Below are 12,587 nucleotides of genomic sequence, written 5' to 3'. Positions count from 1 at the left end.
CATATAATATAAAGAGTCCCACATTGATAATGTTGCCAATTATTGATCTTATACTTCCCTATTCTTAACTGTTTGGTTCTCTGAAGATTACATTTTGAGGGGTGTTATATATATATATATATATATATATATATATATATATATATATATATATATATATATATATATTTTAAAATTTATAGTTTGGGTTGTTTTGATAATTTTTATATAAATTACTATGTAGATTTTAATTACAATTTAAGGTACTCTATTAGTTGCTATTTAGATTTATACGAGAATTTTTATAAAATATAAAGAAAATCTACTTTGAAGTGTAAAAATATAAAATTCTCTAAATTCTTCTATTAACATTAATTAGATACCCTAATTAGATACAATTTAAAATTTTAGGCAAAGAATGTGACGGAAAAAAGGCAAAGAAAAAGAAAAGTTCAGTTTAAAATTACCTTTTAAATATCATAATTTTATTTCATCATTAAGTTCACTTGTCAATTAAAGACTAAAAACAAAAATTGCTAGGCAAGTTTATTTTTGAAAAACTTCAATACGAGTCAAAGTGTAATCATTCAAACCCAATGCTTTTTAAACAAGAGGGTTTATTATTTGATGCTTTGATTTCAATCATTATATTTATCAAAAATTACGTAGTTAAAATTCCTATAATTAAAGAGAAATGCTAAAGCTTTAGACACTAGTCTAGACTAGAGTAATAATAAAAGGTGAAAAGAAATGATTTTTTCTCAAGATAATTTGAGACTCTTTAATATTAATGTTTATATTTTTTTTTCTCACCAATCTTATACGACTCGATCATAAGTGGCTCTTTTGGCTCACTATTCCTGAATCACAAGTGGCTTTTTTGGCTCATCTTTTTGGACCGAAAACTAATTGGCAATGAGAGGAGTAGCCTATGCATTTTATATATGATATTTAATTTTAACACATTATCAATGTGAGACTCTCTAACACAGCTGGATATTATTGTTAAATACAAAGTAGATTACTATTGTATTAGCTTCGAAGTTTTACTTTCACGTATACATAGGTCAAGTGTACACAATAGTCATCTACTTGCTATTTAACAGTAATATTTAAATAAAGTCTAAAATTTGCAAAACAAAAAAAAAAAACTTAAAGAGATTTTACCACAATAAAAAAAGATAAAAATATTATGTGTATTAAAATTAAAATATAAAAGTGTTTTGCCCCTAACTACTCTTCATTAAAATATATAGAAGAAGACATTTAGAAAAGAGCATTGTTATTGGGTATTGTTATTGGGTATTAGTAGTGTTTAGCACTTTTATATATGTTGTCTTACGATTGGCTAGCAATACTTCTCAAAAGTTATTATATTAAATTCAATAATTAATTAGACCTATAGCAATATTAACACATAAAAAAATAAGGATATGATTTTGTCCCGTTATTGTACTTTCACGGATTGTAATCCGTGATGTACGACAACCGTCAGATGAGGGAGTTATTTGATCTGACGACTGAGATTGATCTAAAAAGTAGAAGCATAACCTGACACTCATTTAATATACCCTGAGACCCATAATGTACTACGGAATACATCTCGTGAAAGTACATCACGAGACAAAATCATATCCCTAAAAAAATATTAGGCACCACTAATAATTTTTAACATTTATCTTTTAAAAAGGGGCGGGGTGTGAAGGTGTAGTGTATTGATTGTTTGAGTGCATATAATGCTTTACAAATTTCTTGTATTATAATTTTGCTCAATTGACGCCTCATCTCACGATTCTAATTCAACACCACTCCTTATGTTTTACACTTTTTACCTTTTACATAATTATCATCACCCATATAATAATAAATCAATAGTATACATATATTTTAAAAATTATTTAGTGAGTTTATTTGTGTAGATTTTTTTAGTTTTTTTTTTATGGTATGATTATGTTGTAGTTATTTAAAATATTTTGTAAAATTTTATAAAATTATATAAAAAAAAAATTAATACTTTAAAAATAAAATTTAAACAGTCTATTATACTCGTGTCCCTTTTATTTTATATTTGTGCAAGTATAATAGGCTATTTAAACACTACTATCTATATTGTAAAAATATCTTAAATAAAAAAATGCTAAGGGATACCTTATGGTGCCAGCTGTCATTATTAGTACAAATTAATATTGATTATACATAATTTAATTTAATAAATAATATAAAAAAAAAACATTAATCAATTGCTTGAGTATGATATGAGACACTATATATTGCCTAAGAACAATGCTCCTCAAATAACCATAACTTACACAAAACAAAAAACTTCACTAAAAAATTATTAGTACCATAGAAGCTCCCAATATTTTTTATTGTAGTATTAATATGGGGTAATAGTGGTATTTAACACTTTTTATAAGTATTGTTTTACAATTAGTTAGCAATAATTTTTTATATCTATTTTCTTAAATTATATAAAACTTAATACTTAATTAGACTAAGAGCATGTTTAAGTACATTTTAACATTTTTCTTTTAATTGAATTTTTCTCAAAAAATAAATAAATAATCAACATTACTATTGGGTACCAGTGGTGCCTAACACCCTTAAGACGTGTAGTCTTGTAATTGGCTAGCAATACTTTCTAAAAACTATTATATTAAACTATATGAGACCCGGCCTTGAGTTGGATAAAGAGGAAACATTGGGGACCAGTTGAAATTGAAACCGATTCTTTGGTTGTTGTCCAGGCAATCCAAAGCACGGTGGAGATACCTTCTCCTTTTGGCCTTCAGGTGGCGGTTTGTCGTTCTCTTTTGGCCGATTTGTCGTTAGTCTCAATTAATTTTGTTAAACGTTCTGTAAACAAAGCTGCACATTGTCTTGCTCGCAGCTCTTGTTTGTATCCAGATCGTATTTTTAGTGAGGATGATGTTCCTGCTGATTTTCTTTCTATTGTAATGGCTGAATCTTCTTATTAATAAAGTTCCCATTTTCCTTCAAAAAAAAAAAACTATATGAGACCTGATACTCAATTAGACTAATAGCGATAGTAACATTTATGAGATTGTTTGTTTCTCATAAATAATAAACATAAATATAAATATATTTTGTTGGGGGTTAAAGATGGAGGAGCCCACCACACCCCTAGAAAAAACTACTACAAAAAACGAATAAAACCAGCCTGTTATAGAGCTGTGAGTGAACCCCAAACCAAACCAAACACTTTCATTTCCTTCTCTTCTCTTAAAACTCACAAACCTCAAACCTTTCTTCTTCATATTTTCTCTTTCTCTTTCTTTCTTCTCTTTTCCAAGAAAAGAAAAGAAAAGAGAGCATTTTCTCTACCATGAGTTCTATAGTGGAAACGTTTCAAAAGCGAAGTAGTAATTTCCTTCCGGTCTCACAATCTACAGACCCAAAAGAGCAAGGTCAGATCCGACGAAGACTATCATCTCTTTCACTCAACATTAAGCCCTCAATTTCATCATCTGAAGCTGCTTCATGGGCTATGCGTAGAACCAAGTCAGTCTCCTCCATGGGTGAATATGCAGGTAGCTCCATTAAGAAATGGTGGGATTGGGCCTGGGCCTGGGCCTTATCAAGAAAGCCCACTTTCGCTAGCGATCTGGAAATGAACGAGGAAGAGACTAAGCTACTTGGGTCTCATAACAGAGGAAGCTTAAGACATGTCTTTTATAAAGTTAGGTCTGAGATAAGAAAGCTTTTGGGATCAGAACGAGTGGGTTTGCCTCAAACTTGTAAGTACGATTCATTCAATTACAAAAAGAATTTCGATCAAGGGAACAGAACCCACTTGTAGTTTCATCAAATGGAGAATACCCAGATCCTGAATTTTAATGAAAAAGACAAGAAATTGTAATAATGTTTTGATGAGATTCAAATCAAAGATTGATTTTTTATTTTTATTTTATTTTATTATTGTTATTGTTATTTGTTAATGTAACTAGCTAGATTGTTTTTATATGTTATGTGAGATTGTTTTGATAATTACTACACAAGATCTATTGTTCCCTTACTCTTTTGGAAAAAAGTGAAAATTTCAAGCCATGGAAAAGGGTAGGCATTCTATTAGAATTTTTTTTTATAATAATTAGTATATAAATGTAATTGTTTTTTCATTGTAAAAATTCTACCTTATTGTTATTATCTAATATATAAATCAATATTAATTAGCTGTTGTTCTATCTTGTTTAATTTTAATTAGAATTTTTACCTTCTACAATTTGCAAAATTTTCCGGTTTAAATTTTCTGGATTTAAAGATTTTATTTAATTGTATTCAATTTTATTAATTTAGTGATTATTTATGTACTAAATCATGTTCTAGATTTTGATATTTACTAAATTATGCTTCTCGAACTTTAACATGTTAAATTATGTCTATTAATTTTCATTTACGTTAAATTTTCTTTATTAAAATTGATTAAAAAATTTTAAATTTAATAATTTCAATAATTTAAAAAAAAATTTAACAACCTTAAAAGTATAAAAAATATAATTTTGTACATCTTAAAATTGGGTTGCAAAAATTTTATTTAATTTATGTCCACATTCTCTCTTTTTAAGAATGATGAGAATCCAAGATCTTCAAGTCACTCAACTTGTTTTATTGGACCCCAAAAGGTATGGTGTAAAATCACTTTATATAATTGGTAGAATGAATACATTGCCTTAGATTGAAAGCTTAGTTTTTTTTTTTTTTTTTTTTAATCACAAAATTTGATAGTAAGTTTTACTGTAATGTATGTACACAAACCAAAATCAACTAAAGTCAACATTTATAATGGATTTTTACATAAAATGAAATTTTGGAAAGAGTGTATTTGGTGGAATACAGTATAAAAAGTGCTGTCTCCAATCATTGACAGCAAGGATAACATAACTATTAGATGGGTATTTCGATTTAGAAGCTTAAATGTTCTTCTAAATATAAAAAATTATATTACAATAACATGAACCACAGATAGTTTATACTTGTTTGTTTCTCGGGAAAGTTGGCGGTTGATGATGATAATATAAATATGGGCATAATAATCTTATAAATAAATAAAAGTGTCGGTGCATGTGAGAATATGATTACCCACTTTTTCTTTGTTTGGAATTTAAAATAAAATAATAAAAATTAAATGAATAAAATCATAAGAGAAATGAGATTTGGACCAATCACATGTATCCCATCGTTGCCACGATCATCACCGACGAAATAGGTTCAATAGTCAATTTAATTCAAATATATATATAGCTAAGCTCAGCTGGCTCCTTTGTTTCCTTTTTATGTGTTTTTGGGTCCCATTTTTATTAATGTATCTAATATTTTTGTGTGGGTGTCCAAGTGAGAGATTTTGTGGCAAGGGTCTTATCGAAAATGAGGGGAATTTATAGTCCTTAGAGCACTTACATGGGCTTTTAAGTTTTCAAAAATATTAATTCCGAATTCGGTTCGGTACAGAATTGGGTTACACCTGAATCCGGTCTACTAAAATTGAAATTTATTTTTTTTTTCTTGAGTTTTTTGGGTTTTGGGTCGGGTGGGTTTGCCATGTGAGTAGGTTCTCGAGTGTAAGTATGCACTACTATTACAAAATAACTATCATATATTATAGTTTAACTTAAAAAGACAATTTAATCAATTTAAGTATTTTGTTTACTAGGGATGCATATTTCTCCTATAGTGATAGGGCTCGCGGGGACCCATCCCTAATAGATTGGAGATTTTTCGTCTAAATAAGGAATGAGACGGGGACGGGAATTACTTTTCGTCCCCAAATGTTAAACGGGACAGGAACGAGAATCACACTCCCCGCTCCGACGGGGACCCGTTTAGTATTACTTTATAATTTATGTATGCATTTTTAAGTATATTAGCATCTTTTTTTTTTATATAAGTTTTAAGTTGTGTTTTGGATAATAATTAGTTTATTGTAATAATTAATGTGAAATGTGGCCCGGACCTATCTCCAAATATTTCTCCCTACTAGTCACAATGATTTCATACAACTAAGACGTGAATATTAAGATTGTTTTCGCATTAAATTTGGTTAAAATGACCCCCTAATTTAAAAATTGAAAACGTTCTACTTTTTAAGATAAATTTTAACAAGTTTTCCCTTACTCTTACTCTCGTTAGTTTTCTCTTATAATCTCACCCTAAACATCTCGAAAAATCATGAATTTTCACAAGGATGAAGCCAAGAGCGTTGTGCATCAATTTTCTATTGGAAACATTGAAAGAAGAAGTAGTTTTAAAGCACTAACAATTATTTTAATCGAAATAGTGAAAATCTAGCATTTCTGAAAATGGTACTATAAGAATATTTTTATTTTAAGAAATATATTTCTATTCAAGGAAATAAATTTCTATTTAAAGAAATAAAATAAATAATTGATTTTGTGATAAATGAATATTTTATATTCATTGAATCTGGACAAAATCATTTACGTAATATTCTATATATGGTCAGATTTAAATATTCATTACCTAATTTGATTTCCTGAATTAATTGTCAAAATATTCTGACAATTAATGTGGCACAGATACTGATGGAGTATCTCACCTATAAATATAGGGTCTCGGTCCCCGAGCTCCTCACTCATTCTGTTCATAACAGTAAAATCCATCTAAAGAGAGTTGAGAGAGCGAGGAAGCCCGATTACCCACATCAATCGGTTTCTTTTGCAGATCAAGCTTATGTGGGATTAAAGCTTAAAGATTCAATGGCTGGAGGTATTTCGATCCTTAAGTTATATAGTGTATATATTTGTTTATTCCGCATTTTATATATACATACATATATTTCAGTTTATACATATAAATGTCTAACAGTTGGTATCAGAGCGGTTTTTATCTCTGCCTTGATTTTAGTTTGAGTTTCATATATATATATATATACTCGTATATATATATATACATGAAAGTTTTATGCTTCGGTCCGTATTTTTTCCGTTTTCATTTTTGGTATTTATTTTGAATTCTATATGCATTACTATAATCATAAGATATTATATATCGATTTTGTGCATCAAAATAATTTTAATACCTTAAAATCTGAAAACTTTACTGGAAAAATTCATTCGGACCCGAAAACACTTTTTGAAATTAAAGTATACATTTTGCGTGTTTTCGATGCTTGAAATCAATATAGATCTATTATTTTTTTTTTCATTTAGATCATTTTGGAATTGATTTCATGATTTTTAGAAGTTTAAAGAAAATTTATTATGTCGTTTTTCAGGGCAGATTTTTCAACAAAAAAAAAAAAGGAAAATTAAGAAAAATTTAAGAAAATTCCGAAATTTTATTATTTTTATTTATTTTTGGAATTTTATTTTATTTCCTTATTTTTATTTATTTAGTCAATTAAATTACATTTGTTTAAACTTTCCATTCTTATTTAACATATATCTTCATATATTATATGTTATTTAGTAATAAATTATTATGGAAAGTTTTTAATTTGGTAAATTAATTACATGCTTTATTTTTACATGTAATTACAATAATTGTGATATTTTAAGAATGTGAATATTTAATTATTCTACAATTAAGTGTGCAATTATTATATTTATTTACCAATTAAGTAATTTATTGATTAAATTAATTGATAATCTGCCATTAAGTATATTTTTTAATTTGCATTTAATTCATTTCATATAATTAATTGCACTAATTTGTATATTTACCTTATTTATACAAATTAATTATTAGTGCAAATATTTAAGATATTATATGGTCATAAATGCATAATTAATTATATATTATGGAATTAAGCATTTAATTTCTTATCATACAATAATTGTATTAATTTGTATTTATTTGGCAAATTTATGTTTAATGCAATTAATTTAGATTTGTATGATTTAAATGCTATACATAAATTCCTTTTATAGTGCTAGATATATTTAGAAATATTCAAACATTAAGATAGGTTGAATATTTTATATAGCACATTAAGTTTCATAAAAATTCATAAAATTATTCATAAAATATTCATAAAACTTCCTAAAATGAATAAAATATGAATAAAATGTAAGTAATTTTATGGTTTGACATAAGAAAACATGAACTTGGGACAAATGCTCATATCTAGAACGGTTTTTAATGATCTTCGGACGACCACACTAGGAGCACTAATCTCAGTGATTGTTTATTATGTTAACAACGAAATTACTTTTAGGTAGAGCCCAATACCTAATGTCAAAGTGAAAATATAATTTTATATAATTAGGGAGTAGTCACAGCATCCTTATTTGTATAAAATTATACATTAATTAAAATTCACCTTAATGGACATAACTTGTAATTAATTATATAGGTATAATAATTTTACCCCACAGGGATTTTATTATATTTGTATAATTAATTAGGATAATATGTTAAATTAAATTCTCTTAATTTACCCCACAGGGAGTTATAGGGATTTAATTTAATAGTGTTATCACAAATTTAATTAAAGATAGATAATAAACCTTCATTTTTCCAAAACTAATTGTTTAATTAAATCTATCATAAAGTTCATCTAATTTTATTAAATTTAAAATTTAGCCCACAGGCAATTTTGGATTTAGTAAAATTTTAATCTTCAGTTTATACTTTGGTGTCTAGTGAACCACATAATTTTAAATAATTAGGGAGTAGCCACAACATCCTTAATTATATAAAATTATATATATTAAGTGGATTAAGATCACATAATGGACATGAATTATGTGAACATAATAATCTTACCCTACAGGGATTTTATTATATTCACATGATTAATATGTTAAATTAAATTCTCTTAATTTATCCCACAGGAAATTATGTAGATTTAATTTAATAATTTTATCATAAAGTATAAAATTTTGAAACATTTATAAATAATTAAGTGTTTCATACATTTCATTAAGATAGAAATATTAAACTTTAAGTTTTTCATAAATTGTGTAAATCTATCATAATCTACATCTAAATCTAATCTTATTAAATTAAAAATTTAGCCCACAGGCAATTTTTGTTTAATAAGATTTCATATTTAAGCATGTTTATTCATTGGTAAAAACATGATTCATTTAAACCTCAAAACTATATATGTAATTTTATTACATCACTATTCATAAATTTCTTCCATACTAGTAGAAAATTTCTTCCATAACAGTAGAAATTTTCAAAATTTATTCTGATAATTTCATCTAGCATATACAGTTTTTACTGTATAATTAAGAAAAATAAATCACACTTTATTATCACCAATAAATTTTAATTTATTGTGTATGAATTCATTCTAATATAGTTAATGTGATTATTAACACATAGTGGATTATTTTAGATTGTTATTCCACATTCATAATTTCTTGCAAGGTTTACAAATAAACCTAAGAAAGTCAAGAATCGTGAGCAAATCTTATCCACAGACAAGATAACTTCTCACATTTAGAAGTTTAAGGAACAAGCAATATAGTAGTGGCTTTGTTTTAAAATTGGCAAAGATCTTTATGTTCCAAGATTCTATTGAAACTTGATTTAGACACATTTAGAGGTCTTTACTACAAATAATGTCACTCATAAAGATATGCAAGTTCAATCTGACAATAAGAAATGTGTTATTAATAAGAATTCTTCTACATTATAGCACCAAAAATTATGGAACATATCTCCATAAATAGAATAAATGTTAGTAAATGGTGGGGATCTTCATTACACTTGATTTTACTAACTTTATTTAGAACTTGTGTGAATTTCATTAAGAATATGTATTCCAACAAATCAAAATCGGTGCATACTAGAATTCTATCATATTAGAAATCATACAAGTCAATTAATTTTGAAGACATGGACTCAAATTTTGCATCTCTTTTTTAACGATTACTCACATAAATAATTTTTCTACAAAAGTATAGATTTATATGTTTCAAAGACATTTAAATCTTAAGTAGAGAAATGATGCATTTTTCATATTAAGATAGTGAGATCAAATATAAAATGGAGAATACTACATTAAAATTCTTGAGTATGGATAAACTCCCAGTCTATTTGTAAAGTTTCTTTAAAAGCATGGGTTCATTGCCCGATACATATGCTTGGTACACCCAAATTATAGTGTGTAACAGATTTAAGAAACTAAGCATTTTTTGGACATGGGGTGGAGCCTACATAGCAAACTCCAATCCTTCCTAAATCTTTGTCTATTGATACTCAACAATGGGGTGTACATATCGAATCGTGTTCTAACCAAAGTTGTTTCTCAAACATATTTTGAGTTGTGATAAGGTTGAAAACCGACTTGATGACATGTACACATTTTATAAATACCCATATATAGTTAGATTACAATTGTCAAAGAAAAGATCTGGGCCCTAAACCATAAATGAGCATATTTCATTTGAAAAGCTATAAGGTTTAAGGGTTACATATTTTATTATCCATCTCACAACACTAGAATTGTGGAATTAAGAATTGACTTGATCAGTGGGAGTGATCAATCTAGGAACCTAGTTTCCGAGAAAGATCATTCATATTTTCTCAAACTTCCACCTCAAGTGTTAGATTAATTATGATTCACAACAACCCTTAAGATTAATGGTTATTGAGAATTCATAACTAATCATTAATAATATACAAGTCATTGGTAAAATTCTAATAAGTTATGTTATTTAGTAATTGCTTACAATTTCTAAAATAACATGCTATTGAACCATTTGCTCTTTTAAGAGTTTGTTGGTCCATCCTTAAGATGACTTATTAGAACAGTAAGATCAATGTATTCTAGTGATCACATTTTGTACAATAAGAGTTCAACTACAATATTAATTTGAAACACAAATTAAATTATAGAATGATAAAGAATTGAAGTTGTAGTACAATATGCCATGAATGAAGAAATGAATGTCTTAAATAGCAATAAAGTTTATCTTTAGTAAAGTTGCCTAATGGGGTGGAGAACATTAATTAAGCATAGATTTTTTCACCAATAATATTCATTAGGCAACATTGAGAAACATAAAGATATAAAAGAATATTCATTGCTAAGAAGTTCATTTTGAACTAAGAATCAATAACAAAGGAGATTTACATTCTCACTTGTTTTTATGATTCTATTATAGACCTTGGCATTTGTTGCTCGTTTCAATTCATTAATCAGTTCCAAACAGTGAACTAGAGGAGAATGTATACAGAAGGCCATAAATTTTTCCTCTAATAGTGGTGAACATATGCAAGCTTAAGGTGTCTACCTGTAGATTAAAACAAACATCTCACAAATTGGTATTATATCATCTTTTCCTTTAGGTTTGAAAAGAGAATTATTGAAATAATTATATACCAGAAGGTTAGTGGGAGTAATATTTGTTTTATACGTCGACAATATGTTACTTGCAAATGATGATAAAAGTTTTCTATATAAGTTGAAATCATTCATATCTTAAATTATTATTTTGAGATAAGGAATATAAATAATATATATAATTTTAATTAATTAGAGAGTAGCCACAAGATTCTCCGATTAAATAAAATTATGTATTATTCATCAGATATAACTTTTATCTTTAAGTGTGATAAATTCAACTCGAACCAGCATCTGAAAAATAATCTGGAGTGAGAATAAATTAAGAACATTCATTTGCTTCTATTTTAGAAGCCTAATGTATGCCTAAGAGTCTGAATAAAACTTTGCATTACATTTGTTTCAGAATCGTTAAGTAGTATCAGAATAACTAAAGTTAAGACCACTTTATTTTTCATACAAAGTGATGAGGTATCTTTAAGATACTAAAAATTATATTCATACATATTTTAAGATGAATTGACCATCTGGAAATATAGTTAACCAATTAGATTCTAACATACTTCACTGGTTGTATTTATTCACGTAAATCAATATTTTATTACGTCCTTAAGATTACCAGTAAGTTATATTGTAGAGAATCTTGATTGTTATTTCCACTATAGAAGTCATATTCATTTATTGTTTTGAGGATACATCTCGTATGATGTATTATAGAGTTTCATAGTAGGCCTAGAGTTCAGAATTACAGTTTCATTAGGCCATTAAGAAAATTTTGCGATAAATTCAGCTACAATATTTATGGCTAATAATTCTAAGAGTACTGGTTAAAGCTAGCATATCGACATTAAGTATTTAGCCATAAAAAGGCGTGATAAGTGGTCATTAATCACGCAAACTGAATTGGGTGATCGCATAGATCCTTGACTAAAGGCATGCCGCAACACAAATTCAAGGATCATAAAGTAAATATGGGATTCAGTTAACCCATATGCAGTTTTTTTTTATTTGTACAACCAAAAATTATTCAATGAAACTCTAATTTCGATATTTTCTCATATTTATGTGCACCTTAATTTCATCTGAGAAAATTATCGTAAGAGGACCTGAATAAACATAAGGGTTAGGGTTTATTCGCTTAAGTACATTGCCACATAAAGTACATTGTTATATAATAAATATATCGTAATACATGGAAGATAATACTCGACTTATAATGAGGACATGTCGCTATGATTCGTATGTTTATTATATAATGAGGAACGTTTGGGTTTGAATGTTTTAGTTTAAATGCTGACCAAGTGGGAGAATATAAGAATATTTTTATTTT

The 12,587-nt window shown here is 27.1% G+C and overlaps 1 protein-coding gene across 1 annotated transcript; it reads left to right on the top strand.

Moving 5' to 3' along the window:
• The first annotated feature begins 3,151 nt into the window (after positions 1–3,151).
• Positions 3,152–4,054, top strand: LOC115702855 (uncharacterized). The gene has a single exon (XM_030630300.2). It carries the CDS (start codon positions 3,326–3,328, stop codon positions 3,797–3,799), a length of 474 nt encoding a protein of 157 aa, XP_030486160.2. The 5' UTR covers positions 3,152–3,325; the 3' UTR covers positions 3,800–4,054.
• Positions 4,055–12,587: the final 8,533 nt, after the last annotated feature.

Source organism: Cannabis sativa, chromosome X (assembly GCF_029168945.1).
Source record: "Cannabis sativa cultivar Pink pepper isolate KNU-18-1 chromosome X, ASM2916894v1, whole genome shotgun sequence".
Taxonomy (NCBI): domain Eukaryota; kingdom Viridiplantae; phylum Streptophyta; class Magnoliopsida; order Rosales; family Cannabaceae; genus Cannabis; species Cannabis sativa.
This window is presented reverse-complemented; position numbering and strand designations above follow the sequence as displayed.